General features: G+C 44.8%; 1 protein-coding gene across 1 annotated transcript in view; it reads left to right on the plus strand.

Annotated features, from left to right (window-relative positions):
• Positions 1-17,092, plus strand: part of LOC135904270 (monocarboxylate transporter 12-like) — a 57,025-nt gene that overhangs the window by 19,922 nt on the left and 20,011 nt on the right. The window contains exons 2-4 of the mRNA XM_065434890.1: positions 460-573; positions 7,210-7,317; positions 12,304-12,450. Coding sequence (XP_065290962.1) covers positions 7,227-7,317; positions 12,304-12,450 — 238 coding nt within the window. The 5' untranslated portion in view covers positions 460-573; positions 7,210-7,226. The remainder of the gene's footprint in view (positions 1-459; positions 574-7,209; positions 7,318-12,303; positions 12,451-17,092) is intronic.

The following is a 17,092-nucleotide window of genomic DNA, read 5'->3' on the forward strand; positions in this document are numbered from 1 at the left end:
ATCGTGTGCCAAGTCGCCGAACAAACGTTTTGTGTCACATGTAACTATGAGGACAGCGCCAGCACTGGACCCCATCGCTCCTATGTTCGACTGTTCGTGACCTGTTCGCCGTATTCGTAGATGCACTGCAGCGTTCTACCATGTTACCTTTTGTTGCTTTACGAAACAAAGTCGGTCACTCCCATCAAAAAGTATCCCTCGGCGTTATTTCTTACCTTGTGTTCTTAAGAGTGTAGAACTGCGCAAAAGGAATTTTGAGTGTTCAAGAGGTGTCACTTTGTATCGCTGCTTGGGCGTTTATCCGTTCTAGCGGCGTTGCAAATCGCAAAGTTTTGTTCTAAAAACAAGAAAAAAAATTCTTTCGACACTGAGAGATATTTCAGTGGCGAAATCTATGCATGTAATGGTGACATTAAAGAAGCCTTGAATTCGTCTCGTCTAAGTGCGTTATTTTTGCAGGAATCTCACCGTGCATACTCACAGCACGGAAACTTCAGAGTCATGGCCTCACCACCCTGAGTGAACGTTGGACCAGCCGCTCCAGAAAACTGGTGACTGAAAAAAGTCTGCAGCGTAAGTGCCCCTTGAACAAAATTATTTTTACCTGCTAAATGAAATCTACACTTAGGAGTAAATGCGAACCTTGTGCCTGTCTCGGGATACGGAGGAGTGCGCTGCGTAGTCCAATCACGGCATGCAGTATGACTGTGCAAGTGCGGGACGACTCCGCCTTCCCTATTTCCAACGCACTGCTTTGATGTTCATGACAAAACAGAGCAGCCTACTTACAGTCATTAGTGTTAAGAAAAATTTTTGTGTGTTATCATTATTCGCGTCAAAGTGAAAAAGATGAGTGTGTGCAAAGTGTGGTAAGTCGCTCACGTGGTTGAGGTGGAGAGGTGATAGAAAAGTTTAGAAGAGTGTATGTATGTATGTATGTATGTATGTATGTATGTATGTATGTATGTATGTATGTATGTATGTATGTATGTATGTATGTATGTATGTATGTTTGGTACATGTGACGGCGGGCGGCTGCAGACCAGCGGGGTAAGTTGCATTTAGCTTGTTGATGATGAGGGAATGTCCTAATGCGGCGGCTGCCTTATCTCGAAGGTGATCTGTGATGTGGACAAACTGTGCGGTTCGCGGGCCTCATCTTCAGAGCGATCTGCGATGTGTACATAGTGCGTCGAGTGCTGGTAGCTTCGCAGGCGCTGTGCTTTCGACGCCTAGTTCGCGTTGAGCGAGAGGCAGCACGAAGGTCGATGCGCTCGCTGCCGCTGTGGCGCTTCCTCACTCCAGCGTTTCGACAGCGATTTTCGCGGTCATCAATTCGGATTTGTTCATGTCTACCGGTGAGCTCGTGACACTTTCTTTGTTAATTTAGTTTGTGAGGGAATGTTTGCAAATTTAGAAGGCGGATAAAAAATAATATCCTTACTTATACCCCTCAAATAATTTGCTATCGCAATTGAGGCTTCGTATTTAGGGCAAAAGTGCACCTTTGTTTTCTTCGATGAATAGAAAAATATCCTCGCGTGCCTTGGATGATAACGTCTTCTCTGCCGCGATCATTGCGAGTCCACATATGGGCTCCACTTTTGCCGTATTTCCCTAAGTGCATATAGTAGACATTGCTGTATGTCTATATCTCGCATTCACTGTACAAAGTGGGCGAGCGATGTCGCTGACCCCTTCATTGCTAATACTTGAAATTTGAAATTATAGACTTTTACGTGCCAAAAACATGGCCTCATCATGAGGCACGCCGTAGTGGGGTACTCCGGAAATTTGGACCACCTGGCGTTAACCTAGACCTAAGCCTAAGTACACGGGTATTTTCGCATTTCGCCCACATCGCGAAATAGCCATGGTGGCCGCGATTCAAGCCAGGGGACCTCGTACTTAGCAGCCCATCACCATAACCACTAAACAACCGCGGCAAGTACGTGCGTAAAATTTAGAGACGCTCTCACCTGTTGACCACGTGTATATACAAATGTCTGATATACATGTCCGATATATGAATGCTTGTTACCAGAATCTGCCTGATTCTTTGGGCAGAAATGAGACGCCACTGTCGTCTTTGCGGAAATTGTAGCCCTGACGTTTCATTCAAAACGGTCAAGTGGCGCCAAAAAATTATGGAAAGTAGTATCCCGTAACTTAAAATTTCACCTGCAGATTGATGAAAACACAATTAGCCGTCATGGTGCCAGAATACAACGCTTTTTGGGCTTTGACTTTGTTTTCTCGCGAATTTTGAAGTAATTCATTTACGATGTCTGAATATTGTGTAATCAATCGAATGTTTTTTGACATCTCCGGTTTTCACTAACATGGAGAAGTAGGGCTGAAAATAAAGAACCAACAAAATATACGCAAACAATTCTCACCCATTGTTTAGTATTTCCACTGGTCTCCACATCATGCACAGTGGCGTTTGCCTCCATTGAGATATCTGTACATGCTATATGCAGTGACGCAAGAATGAGGCACATCATTCCATTTCATTGTACTATGCACATCATTGTGTTCGGGAAGTCGTGGCATAAATAGAAACAAACCGGTGATGGAATACAACCAGTGAGGCCACGCCACCTTATCTCCAGGGGTTCATGTCTCCCACCAGTGGATGGATGGATGGATGCTATGAGCGTGTCCTTTGGAACGGGGCGGTAGGTTGCGCCACCAAGCTCTTGCTAATATACTGCCTAATGTCCTACCTAGGTTAAACCATAACAAAGAAAAAAAGAGAACGCTATGAACTACCACACCCAAATTTTCTGATGTCCTATTGCGAACTGTGCTTTTGTACGTCTCCGTCTTTTGTGGTTTCCGCACTTTTCTTCCACCAATCCTCCATTTCCTCTTACTAATGCATAATGCGGACATGTGTACTTTAACAGTGCTACGGCTGAACCCAAGGGGTTCAAAGAGGCCAGTGGTGCCTAAATCGACCGCTGGGTAGACGTCTTCACATTCTAATAAAACATTCTCCACAGTTTCCCTAGCTTTACCGCAGCAAGAACATGCTTCTACCTCCTTATATCTCGTTTTATAGGTGCGTGTTCTAAGGCATCCCGATTTCGCTTCGAAAAGTAATGAGATTCCCTTTGAGTTATTATAAATGGTTTCTTTCCTGATTTCGTTTTTTCCTCTTAAGTAGTTACTCGTGGCAGATTTCTTTTCCATTGCCGCCACCCATGAGATAATTTTTGCCTCTCTGACTTTCCGCTTGACCTTCTTTGTTGCTGCGTTGCCCACCCTATGGGCCGCATTCTTGCTGGTAAGCTTCCTAGTTTTTTTCCTTCACTGTGAATCAATGTGTTTTCTGTACAGATACCTGAACACTCTGCCAACCCATTTACTTTCTTCCATATTCCTAAGCCGTCCTTCATACTCGATTTTACTGCGAGCTTCCCTCACTTCAAAACTAGTCCAGCCCATATCACCCGGCCTGCACAGCTTCATTTGTAGTCTTCCCGTGAGCGCCCAATGCGAGGCGTCCCATTGATCTTTGGTTCCCGTCGAGTTGTGATTGCACCCCTGATTTAAAGCAAACAACCGCATTTCCAAAAGTAAGTCCTGGAACCATTACACCTTTACACATACCTCGGAGGACCTCGTACCTATTGTATCCCCATAGCGCTCTGTGCTTCATTATGGCTGAATTTCTCTTCCCGTTCACTGTTATTGTTTTTCCTGTGATTCCGTATATCTATTGCATTCGTTTATCCATATACCAAGCTATTTATATTCAGTTACCCGGGGTATTTCCCGGCCCTGTATCTCCACTCTGTGTTCACTATTTTCATTGAATACCATACCACCTGATTTTCCAACACTAAATTTCAAACCTAACTTGTTGCCTTCCTGTCCACAGATATTAGCCAGACGTTGTAAATCACTTTGCTAGTTAGCTAGAAACACAATGTCGTCCGCATAAAATAAACCTGGGAGCTGCTGCTCTACTACTGTACCTGCCTGTTTGCATGAAAATTAAACCCGATATTACTTCCTTCTAGCGCCCTCTCCATCCTCACCATGCACATCATAAACAGCAGCGGGGATAGAGGGAACCCCTGCCTCAGTCCCTTGTTGATATGAACTTTCTCCTTGCTCCTCATCCCTTCCCATTCAACGCAAATGGTGTTTTCTAGATAAATTCCTCTTAAATCTGTAAGCAGTCGACACCTAAGCCTTCCCCTCCCAGAATATCCCACAAAATGTTGCGGTCTGCGTTGTCATAGGCTCCTGTAATGTCTAAAAAGGCCACATATAACGGTTAGCTTTCTACTTGTGATATTTCAATAGACTGAGTAAGAACAAACAAGTTATCATACAAACGCCTACCTATCCTGAAGCCATTCTGAAGCTCTCCCGAAATGACATTATTCTCTGCCCATGCTTGAAGCTTTAATTTGATTGCCTGCATTACTGGCCTGTATATTACCGATGTAATGGTCAACCGTCTATACGTGTGAATTCTATATTTCTCCCCCTGACCTTTATAAATTCAATTAATTCTACTTTTTTCGCCAACTGTCTGGTATTTGTCTATCTTTTAAAGTTTTTTCCAGTGCATTCACCAGAGCCTCCATACTTTTGGGTCCTAGGTAATTAATCAGCCTAACGGGAACCTCATTAGCCCTGTGGCTGTGCGCTTAGGAATTTTCTTTTCCGCTTTCTTCCAGTTCAAATTTGTCAGCACCAGCTCCGTTTCCACTTGGGTCTCTTTCATGCTCTTTTTTTCTTCAAATACAACCTCGTCATTGCCTTGGAAAGGTTCGCCTGTTACTTTTCGGATGTAATTTGTTGCCGCTTCTCCTTCCAGTCTGTTTTCATCTTCGTCTAGGATATGTTGTTAACTTCCTGCCTAATAATTTTATGTGGTTCCAAAATATTCTAGGTGCGGCCTTCTTCTTCTCACGTATTTCTGCCAGCCAACGTTCACCTTCACCTTTTCATTTTGCTTGCACCAGTTCTTGAACCATATACGTTTTCTACTGGTTACTTCATCCTGCGGCAACTGCGCCTTCTTTGCCTGCCTGTGCTCTCTAGATGATTTCTGTCGTTCGGCGATCGCTTCTCGTATCTCCTTGTTGTACGAGCTTTTCGGTTTCTTTTTTCCTTTCCAACGAACATGTTGTTTCTCTTTCCGTATTTCTGTCGTCATTACACTTAGAAGCTCGCCATATTCCCACTCTTTACTTGGCCATTTCCCAAGTTCTTCCTCGACTCTAGCAATTATACTTGCTATTTGTTCAATGTTCAAATTTGGACTGGCCAGTTTGCGCGCTTTGCTCTCTTTCACAACTACATATTCCATTTTCAAAATGATGTGTTTATGGTCACTCCCTATGCTGCTAAACCCTTCCTCATCGATGACCATTTCTCTCAACTTATCAAGAATTCCTTCTGTCATCAGACAGTAATCAATGGTCGATTGCCGGTTTCCCACTCCCCACGTGATCTTCCCTTTACACTTAGGCCCTGTATTCATGATAACGAGGTTATGTTGCTCACAAAGGTGTAGCATTGACTTCCGGTTGTTGTCCGTGTAGCCATCTAAATCCTATATGTGGGCATTCATGTCACCTAATAGGACAATTTCAGCACAGTGCCCGAAACCCTTAATATCAGCGCTTATGCATTCCACTAACTCTCTATTCTTATATGTGCAATTATTTCCGGTCCACAAGTACCTAACGCCCAGACAAGTTTTATTGCCTCTCATTGTACCTGATAACCAAAGATCCTCTTGACATTGTGAAAGATCCTCTTGACATTGCGCTTTAGCAAATGTACAGCTGACTTATGCGACACCATGCAGGGCAAAAGGAAGGTGGAGTCTCATGTACGTAGGGCAAGGAGGTCAATGCGAACGAAAAAAAAATTAAAAAAAACGTGGAGAGATACATAGGTCGGAGAACGGAAGGGGGGCGGAGATTAGCGGCAGCTAGGTTCCAGTTGACATAAGGCGAGTAGGGAAAACGGTCGCTGCGCAGCACCAAAGCGCGTGTCACCGTTGTAGCGGGAGCGTGGGCAAGTTTAATATGGTGGCGGCGAGCACAATAGAGCAGGGGCCTTGTAGGAAGACAGTAGAGCGGTAACACAGTGCCACAATACAAATATACAAAGCACGGCCTTTCCCGGTAACATTGTGGTCCAGTTCAGGTGCGAAAAGGAAAAGAAATCTAAAAAGATTATATACACGGGGTTCGCAAAGCGAGAACATCCCTGGGCTTAGTTTTAGGGAGCCGAGTTAGGGAGCCTCGGTGTGGTGAAGTTTTCGAACGTTGAGCGGACAACTGATGCCGCGTCAGCTCGTGCAGATGTCCAGAAGGGCCAGTAAGTCACTCAAAATGACTACTTGAGTGACAGGATGGAGGAAACTGGATTTATTAGCTTTGCATTCATTCTCTTTACGATCACGCGGAGGAAACAGCCATCAGTGACCAGCGTCTCAATTTTCGAGCAGAGATGTATCCGCACCTCCCTCTCTCACCGCATATCCCGGTGGCGCGTCAGCCGCCCCGGGCACTCATTAACTCCTTTAGCGTATGTTCGAAATGTATAGTTGAAAAAGAATTCTCTCTGCTTGCCTGCGCGGGTGTGTTGGAAACCAGGCTGCAAGAGCACGACGCTCACGCGTTCAAAGGTGTGATGTGGCAGTCGGACGTGCCTGGAGAAGGGTAAATTCGGGAGACTTTTCACATGCTCGGGGTGATTGATGCGTTGTTTTGTCCACAAATTGTCTCAATCGCAGCATTAGATAGAAGCGTATTTAGTGAAACAGAAATGCAAACAGGTTTATGCTATATTAGGCCAAGTATTTCACGTTTGTTCAAATTATGCAATGGTGGTGGTGTGAATTATGGTGCATTTTGGGCTTTTCTCATTTTCCGCCGACGAGGAAAATTAGCCCAACAAAAAGACAACGCACACAGGAAGAAAATACGAGTACAACGGCAAACGCGTTCCCGTATGCGTTGCATTTTTGTTGCGCTAACCTTTTTCGTTATTAATGCAACACCAACTAGCCCAACAATTCGTTCGTTTTACCCTGCGCGGGCTGTGCCTCAAGGTGGCGTTTTCAATATTTATAATAATATTTTTTTAATATTTATATCGCATGATCAGTATATCTTTAACTCAATCACTTGATGATTTTATCTGTGTTTTTATTTTTTGCCCATGCAGAGGGGGAAGTCATCATCATGGCCGGAGGCCAACTGTTTCGACGCTGGCATGGTTGCGCTCACGTGCCCCAGCATGGTCCGGACAGCATTCACAGCTGGCTCATCGCGGGTGAGAAAGGACGGCGTGCCTGAGTTGCACGAGCATGTTTCCGTGTGTGCGAGCGCGTGAGACCTGACCTTGACCTTTGTGCGAAATGCGCCTAATGCGATAGCATCTGCTAGGCAGTAATCATCGACAGAGGGCTCAAGGTACTTGGACTGAGGCCAGCGGCATGTCTGGCATAATAGTTCTGGCAATACAAGGGGAAACAGACTGGATCCTTCTGGCAGATGATTATACAAAGAAAGCGGAGAGAAACATCGCGCCATGCTAGGCGTGGACGACGCGGTGGTTGCAGACTCCGACTAGGTGCAACAAGTTATAGTAAGAAAGAAGAATCTGACACATCACTCCCTGCTGGAAGCCACGTGATAGGTTTAATCTTGATGATGTTACAAGAGAGGGTTCGGGTAAATTCTCGACCATCCCAGGTTCTTGAACACTCGCAGAGATATCCACAATCGGGTGTGTATACTTTTCACACCACGAGCGGTTTCCCTATGCCATCATTGCACTGAGGCACAATGAAAGAGGTGACCAAAGAGAACTTTCAAGCTGAACAGGCATTAGAGCTCGGGTAATGCGAATAGAGGTGTTATATTATTTACTGTTTCTCGTGAAATATCACGCAGAGAAATTGGGCACAGCAAACTATAAATAACAAGCAACGCAAATATATTTGGACGAACCTCCTTTAAACTCTCATTGTCGTTGACATAGTTAAGCCGGAGCTCAGATCTTTTGCGGTAATCCCGCTGCGAGTGCTTTCCAAGCACAGTGCAGAAATATGCCGACTGTGGCAATGTGTCCGCCGCGGTGACTATTTGTCAAGCGCAATCCTGCAGATTAAAGTGTGTGAGTCATGAAAAATTACCACATTATTGGAGGAACACACTTTCTACTTGTCATGAAAGAGACACCAATAAAAGAAAGAATAACAAGAAAAATTGCGCTTCGTCGTGTATTTTGGCATGAGCGGCGCTAATACTATCGTAGTACACTGTAGTCGCTTGCTGATCAGTCGTGACACCTCAAATAGTATTTTCACACAACGGACATGTGCTGTTTATTGCGTGGGAATATTTTAGGAGAACTTCATGTGCAGAGTTGTTTATTCTATTTAGTTCGAGGACATGGAAACTAATTCACTCTGTGGCGCAATGCATGTCATCACGGATAGCAGGAGCCATGATGCTTCTGAGAGGGTGGGACACGCCTTCCCCGTGTAGGCAAGCTTCATGTTTGTAAACAAGGAACCTACTCTGTGATAGCGCGCATGTACATAGACGAAACAAAAAAAGAGTCACTTTTCGCGATTTCTCTTCGAGCCACTTCAATTCGTGGCCGCAGTATTCTTCAGCTTTGCTTGTTTTCCTGGACGGCGGTAACGAGGGCAAGTCAAATGAAATCACGTGCGCAAACCAGAACGAGCATGTTCGCCGTATAGACAATGGCAGGCGGCTATCTGTATGACGTCATGGCCTGGAGCAGGTCTGCATTGTCATTCTGTTGAACTTGGAAAGCTGGCGAATAGCGCGGTGGAGGTGGATGTTTTCTGGCACCCCGTCAGGTGCGTCATGACCCCCACTAAGAGGATTTGCTTGGCGCAAGCGACACAGCGTGACATATTGAGTGCGAGTTGCACAAGTGTGGAGCCTGCCCGTGGAATTGACGCGACGTGCTCCTGCAAGGATTATAAGTAGTCATCGCAGCGGACGCCAGCTGAACACATTTCATAGCCTTGCGATGCAAAATTATTACGTTGTTCATGATAATAAACCGTGGCGCGATGAAACGGTATTCATTGCGGTGCCTTTCAGAATAGCTTTGAACAAGTCGGCATTCATATTTCACACGTTCGCATCAATTCCTATGTTCGCGCAAGAGAAACAGGACGGCATAGAGGTAACGTATGAGAATGGTGTAGGAGTAGTAAAAGGAAGTATTGTAAAACGTATTACGAGTTCCCTCGTGAATCAAGGTCGCCTTCATTCGAAGTAGACTACTAGTTAGGACGTGTTGCTTCTAAGAAAAACCACTACTTTTCGTAGAAGCCCGCAAGTGACAAACACGTTGCGGTACGACTCAGGCAAGGGCCAACTCCTAAAGCACGAACACCACCTAAATAAAATGTGACATTATGCTTTTCATTAGGCGTGACGAGAAGCTTCTAGAATAAAAAGTTCGGTGAGTGCAAACAATTTTCTGAAGTCGCGCAGCTCGTTTAAATGTTGGAAAAGATGGCACTTGGTGTCAGAAAAAAAAATTATATAATAGTTTCTGCACAAACTCTACAAGAAAGGAAGGGTGTTTGTTCTGCTCGGCGAATGCGCCCCTTAAAGGATTATACGAGACGTGGTAGCGGAACGTGTATTTCCTTGAGGCAGTTAAAGCCGGTCAGCGAAGCCCCTATGGCTGGGCTCCATGGTTGTGCCCGACTAAGGCCCACAGCAAAATGGACTGTATCGATTGGCTGCCTTCGTACAGTATAAATTTTAGGCGTTCACGTTTGAAGTTTCAAGCCTGTGGTTTCCTTTATTAGAGAGTTTTAGATTAAGGAACGCAAGCGGCTTGCGTGCACAAAAACTGCGGGCGACGGTACAGCGCATGCGCAGACATAGGCGTAGTGGTCTGCGCATGCGCAGCACCCTGGCCTCTAGTCCTTGCGCGCGCAAGCCACTTGCATCCCCTAATCTAAAGCTCTCTATTTTTCCGTATAGTACATGGGGAAGACTGAAGAAAAAGCTGCATAAGGAGCGCATCGGGCCTTGCAACATAAGTGACTCTCGCAGCGCAGTTGTTGCGTAGATGTCTGAACAATTTTGTTTTATTTCTGTTCCCCTGACACATTTGTGGAAGCCGCTGATGCGCCATAGAAACTAAAAATAAAAATATTACCGCGAGTGAGCTTTCCCACAACAGCTTTTGAGCCATCCAAAACGGCACACGTTTCCGAGAATGTAGATGCAATGCGTTAACGGTCTGACCAGTTCTGCCGAAACTGCCGTGCTTAGCTATTAGCCGACTTTGCGCTAGCTGGGCAACATTCCGAGAGCAAAAACGGCCATCTCGATTTGGGCTGTTCATTACTTGCACTTAAGATAGTGTCGAAATGCGGGCTTGTTGGTATGTTATCGTGTCTACTACCAGTGCTTAATACAAGCAAGAGAAGGACACAGAAGAGAGTCATGAACACACAGACACAAGCGAAGTGCCTGTGCACCCATACTCCCTTCTCTGTCCACCGCTCGTTTACGCGGCACTATATACCATTGTAAATACGAAAGCCAGTTCCCAAATTCAATAAAAATGATTATCATTGCTGCAGCTCTGCGCCGCTAAGTTGCACGATTTCCATGAGACAAGCTGTAGTGTGATGAGCAAAACGTGAACCAAGGTGAATGCAGGAGCCAACGTTTCGACAAGTGGACTTGTCTTCTTCAAGGCTTGAAGAAGTCAAATCCACTTGTCAAAACGTTGGATCCTGCATTCACCTTGTTCACGTTTTGCTCATCTTCTTGAATTTCCATCTCCCGCATTCCCCGTGTTTAAGCAGTAGCGTAGTCTTTCTTGCTACGTTCTTCCTTTTGAGCCACTTTTCTTTTTCGGTTTGAAAGTGTGTATAATTGAACTCATAGTGCTGGATTAACAGGGAGATGAAAGATGACAGGACGTGTGCTAACTATCAACATACTTTCATTTCAGAAAAGCATGGTATTTATCCGGCTCACACAAGTGAAAATCATCGCACGCGCAACCCAGCATTTTCCAGATAGGCCATTTCCTTTCTGAAAAATGATGGTTTGCGCGTGCAATGATCTTCACTCGTGGGAACCGGTATAAATACCATGCTTTTCTGAAATAAAATTATGTTGACAGTTACGCACGTCCTGTCGTCTTTCATGTCCCTGTCAATGCAGCACGATGACTTCAATTGTTGTCACAAGATGTAACTTTTGCTTTCGCACCGTGGTTCCGCTACCACGCAGCAAGAACTTCAATGATAAATTTTAGCTCAATTTACGTAATCAGCACCTCAATAATTAATAATATTCCTGTTAATGGACATACGGCCAAGCAATAAACTACGGCCGTTGAGACCAGGCACAATCCATGCGCATCTAATTTTGTAAACCTTTATTAACATACACTCTATTTCGCCCTCGGTTCAATATTGTGAATGACCTTTATTTAACTATCACCCACTTGGTAACATTACCGGTATTTAGAGCAGCAAAGACACCGTTTTGCTAAAGGGAAATGTGCAAAAATATGGATTTAAGAGTGCTTTATCACGAAACGGACTTATTTCGTTCCGTAAGGATGTATTGTTTGACTAAAACATCATTTCGGTGCTTCTCCGTAGCATCTCCGTAGCGCTAATGGCTATATGACTATATGACTATATGACTAGCGCTAATGGCTATATGGCTATGACCGCGGCATAAGACCCTATAGTCAGCGCGACGTGTTGTTATACGTCTATGTCTAATTACGATGGACAACCGGGCTTTCTGGCACCTATTTGTCTCGTGGTTCGCGCTTCGGCTAAGCCATACACGTAAAGCACGGCGCTGCACTCGCTAGATGTTAGCGCTGTGATATATGTACATGACAAAGCCGAGTAAGCAGTAGTTCGCTTTGGCGCCATGATTTCGGTTATGGCTTTCAAAAATGAAGGGATCGCGAAGACGCATGGCGTCGCAGAAGAAATGCGATAAAGAAAGGCTGTTTGCTGTTTGTGATGTGTTGTTTGGTGACTCAGTGCGCAAATCAGGTATAATCTTTCATTACCCTATTTGGCTGCGCCCACGCAACCGTAGTGCACGTGGCTCAAACCTCCTCAGGCATAGATGATATCGGCGCAGTGCGGTAAAATTCAATTTGCTTCGTTTGCGTTGGTTTAGAAATCTTGAGCGCCATTTGTAGAGGTAGGATTCTCTATGGGAATGACCTTTAGTTGAACAATTTTCTCGTGCCGTCGCCCTCGCCAAGGTGCCTGTGCCCTGGCATGCTTCTTCGCCATGGCTGGGCGGCGTTCGGCGGGCTTCCTGTTCGTGGCCATCCTGGACACCTTTCAAGTTAACAGGACGGAGGGATCATGGCCCATAATGCTTATGGGCGGCCTCGTCTACTTGGCAGGTGAGAGAAAGATAAATATCTGCGTAGCCTACCTTGAAACCCACCGGTCGATCAAAAGCGATGTAGTTATTATTTAACGTTAAGACCATCGGTCATATATTGGGTGAATGCACTGTTCTGCGACGAATTGTTTCTAACGGTTTGTGTATCTGCTAAGTGAAGATGCCTGTTATCTGTATTCATCCCCTCTTTGTCTTCGTTTTATGGCGAACCGCCTCATTGAAGAACTCAGTCTTTGTTTTGCTTTATGTTAGGGATTGACATTAGGAGTAGTGGAGGTGCAAACGGGTACGAACGGACCTTTTTCTTTGTTGACGGAGTACGGAACTCAGGCATGGGTAAGCTTGTGCAAGGGTGCTATTCTCGGTGCTGGTTCATATTTGTTTTCCTGATCGCGATATCGTCAACAGGTGTATGAAGCTATGGAGTGCGTAGGCTGTGTTCAGTCCTACATCGCGCTAGAAACGTAAAACGTGTTATTGCTGTAGCAGTGAGAGTGCGTAGCTTTGTCAGTCCACGCTTTTGTTAGGTGCTGCAAATAGATTCTGCAAGGAGAAGCTGCTAACTATCAGTCAAAATGATTTTGACTATTGTGAGGAGGCTTTCTCCGCTTCGCCGTCTTGGCAGGATAAAGTGGTGCACGAGTTTGTTGGCTCATACTGAGTTGGAACTGTGCAAAGGGGGAAGTACTCATTGCTGGAAACCATTTCTATGTCTAACTTTCGTCCTTGCATACGCTTTGTTCAGAAATGATGTACAGGTTCCAATGTGATGTTTGCACTGGAGAGCGAATGGCGCCAGTTTGTCATAAAAATGTAGGGCCAGTTTCACTGCATAAACAGATAGCAGCGTCATGACGAAACAACGAGAATAACTGAGATGCTTCTTGTTGATCGCGCACGTTTCTACATGAGGCTCGCGTTATCCAGGCGAATATGTCATGTGCATTGCGTTCGGTAATCCCCATGGAACTGAGACTAAATTATAAATCTGCACAAGCTGGACACATGGCAGTCGATTGGGTCAACGCAAGTACACACACACGCACTTCGAGCAGCGCAAACGAATTCGAGTTCTCGATCGGCAGCTACATAGTGCTGCGCACACGCAAGCGCATCGAATTTGGCGTGTACCGGCGAAACTTTCACCGCAGCCCTTTCACGCCGGGCAAGTGTCATAAGAAAGACAAATCAAGAATATTATCAATGGCATAGAAATAACTCGTGAAGCGTGTTGCTTTGCGCAAGCAACGACATTGTTTTTGCCTACGAGTACAATGCATGGACGAGGACGACATAACACTCAAAGAAAGCTCAGGAATGTATGTAAGCATCGTGTACATTACGCGTACATTATTGGCGAGATAAATAATTCTGATTTTTCTGCTACTACTCGGCGATAAAAGGAATTTGACCACCAAACTAGCCTCAAAAGCCTTCTTCTAACTGCAAGCAGGCAGCCAACCTGAAGTCACGAAACAAGCGCGCGATTACGCGCCGAAAAAGTATGAAAGAGCATCAGCTTCTGCCAGTTTCATAGCGTTCTCTCATCACTCCGAGCACAGCACACAACAATCAAGGCTTAAATACGGTAAAGAATTCGTGCGCAACCACCCAACAATTTTATTGTCTCACCTCGTGTAACTCTATGTACGGCTTTCGAGCGAACGACCAAACTGCTAGGGAGAGCTACGAGAGAAAGAGTGAGCTGCGAGAAGGCCAGGAGATGGACAGGCCGGGCAAGCAGGAATGTCGCTACCGTTTAGTTTCATTCAGGGACCTCAGCTGGCTGAGTGCAATGCAGCTCGCTGAGGATAACCGCGTTTGGCGCGTCATAAGCGACAAAATCGGAAATAGCCCCGTATACATCAACATCTATGATGAAGTTCCTACTGCACGCTATGGTGACGTTGAGTAGGCGGGGCGTTGTGGGCGCGTCCCACTCCACGGTAGCCTTAAATTCGCAGTGCAAGGGATTAAAGAAGGAGCGGCAGCTCCGCGATGAGGATCTTTAGGCGTGCTGTGATTGCATATAATTCCGCTTTTGTAGAACGCACCGAAGTACTTCTTGCGGCAACGTATTATTGCAGTAGTCTGTTTTGCCTTAGTTTCCGACTTCAATAGAAAGCAGCCCAGGACCCCATTAATGTTTCCGCGCGCTATATCGTAGTTTAGACCACTGTCACGTGGATAGCGCCAGCAACTCTGGTTGCTGTCTTTGTTAAGCCTGTTTCACATGAGGTGATTTTCGTCGCACTGGAAGTGCGATTTGCGTCGTTTGCGACTAAATTCGCAGTCGCAGTGCCCACCCCCCGATTTTCGGCTACGACCAACCGGCTGGTCGCACTGTCGCAGCGATCGCAGCGATTTTCCGTCGAAATTGCGCGGAGAGCTATTTCGCCGGTTAGTTTTGGGAAATGGCGTCTCGCTCAACAAGTTCAACGCGTGGAGACGTAAATTACCGAATTCGGTACGTACGCGAAGGGAGGATAAAATACGTGTACTGCAGATTCCATTCTCCCATTTCTACGCGTTCGGTGACACGCTACGCAGCAAACGAAGTGCATTTTCACGTTTGCTTCGTACACCTTTGCGAGTTGCCGCGTGAGGACATGGCCTTTCGGGGTCTTCACAATTTTCTTTAATTGAATAGCATAAAAAAAATCACGCGTACGGAGCAGCTTAACTAATTTCAACCTTGCCAAGAGCGAATGACAAGACAGCAAACTACCCGAAGTTTCAATGCTGTGCTGAACACGGTACGTTTCAACTGCATTTTCTTGTCGGTTTTCAAGCGTAAATTTCCCGATGCATCTTGAGAGGTTATCCTACCTCACTTATTAAACTTCACAGAGCAAAAGTGTAGGCTATCGTAATGAATTTTCTACGATTGCATTAAATCTGTGGCTTGAATAAACAGCTACGTTAATTGGTTTTCGAATGTTACATGCACGTTAAGTCGTACATTTTCTCTGGAGAATTTTAATCCTTACAGAGAAGCCAATAAACATTGAATGTTGCGGACTTTTTATCCTTACTGCACCTGTATTAGCATTTGCTTTGGAGGGTAATTAACTGTACAGCTGGTAAATTTAATAAATTATTCGCTTGCTATAGTGGCACAGTGACAACGGACCCTCCTGCATCGTCATGTAAAACTCGGGCAACAATGCGAAAAGCAGACAAACAGCCTGGTGTTGTGGGGATGAAACAGTAGTAAACGACACGTTAAAGAAAACTAAATCAAAACTGTGCAGTTAAGTCAGCCAGTTGCATCCCTTCGTGTGAAACTTTGAATCCTTTAAGTGCAAGCAGTTCCATGTTCACAGCTGATCAAGTGTGCAGACATATTCATGCCATACATGTTTCTAATAACGGATTCTAATAAATTTGCCATCACATATTTTAGCGTGTAAACCGTATAAGGATATCTGCTGTGATTACTACCTTTATAAGTAATGAAATACCATGCTACTTGCAAGAACATATCACCGGCGATTTTAGAACAAATTTCTGCATTTCAGCTACACACAATATGGAGCGCGTAATTAGCCGCACGGCAAACTAGCCCCATTGAGATAGTTGATATGTGGTTTATTCAATAAAGGACCCCAAACTGGTTTTTTTCTGCAATGACAAACTATTCCAGGTTTTACCTACATACAAGCAAAAAAAAATTCTACAGGCGAAAATATTGTTCTTCAGTTTATTCACCTGCCACTTTGGCTATACCATTCTGCTGCTAACACAAGGCGAGGGGGGTTGAATTGCCCGCCATGGAAGTCGTATTTCGATATGGGAGTTATAGGTAAAAAAAAGCTCTTGCACTTAGATTTAGTTCATCACCTTTTATTGAACCCTTAAACTGCCAAGTAGTATTGCATAAGGGGGCATGCTTATGCAAAATCTAACACCAATTGAAAGCAAAGGGCACAATTGTAAAACAACCATCTTTCGTGAGAATTCGAGGGTGTAAACATTCATTGCCTCAATATGTATTGTTCAACAGCACTGCACAAACAAGCATAATCAGGTATAGCAAGTACTCTGTCAGGAAGTTGGTTCTACATATGTATAAATGTCAAGAAATGAATGTTCATACTACGTCGCACATACAGCACAAAGAAAACCTTTTTCAAGAGTTATCCCTTCTGGCAGAGATGAGGGGGCCATAAGCAGCAGAAACTTTATTACATGACATTGTGTAATACCGCTTATGAAAGAATGAAGAGGGTGAAGAGGCTTTTAACAGTAGTACTTCATGCTACTCTAATAAGAGGAATGATGAGCAAAAAATTTTCTGGTAGAACACTTAAGTTAAACAGTAACCTTTTGAAAGACAGAAAATTCCGGGTGAAAATTGGAGATACATTTGGCCCACCCACACCAACAACACAGGCATAATACAAGAAGTACTACAGCCTATACTGTACTGCAGTCTATGGGAAAGTTATGTTATACTCAAATCAAGAATGATGCAATAAGCTCCCGACAGCACTGCAGACTTTCTTGCCCGGTGTGGTCTCTCACTTTTGATAAGTCAGCTTACAACGACGTCGGATAAAAGACGAATCAAGAACTACCCCAGATTGCACATTGTGCTCCACATAGCTGGACAAATATACCCGCAAGTCAACATCCAC

Source organism: Dermacentor albipictus, chromosome 2 (genome assembly GCF_038994185.2).
Source record: "Dermacentor albipictus isolate Rhodes 1998 colony chromosome 2, USDA_Dalb.pri_finalv2, whole genome shotgun sequence".
NCBI lineage: Eukaryota > Metazoa > Arthropoda > Arachnida > Ixodida > Ixodidae > Dermacentor > Dermacentor albipictus.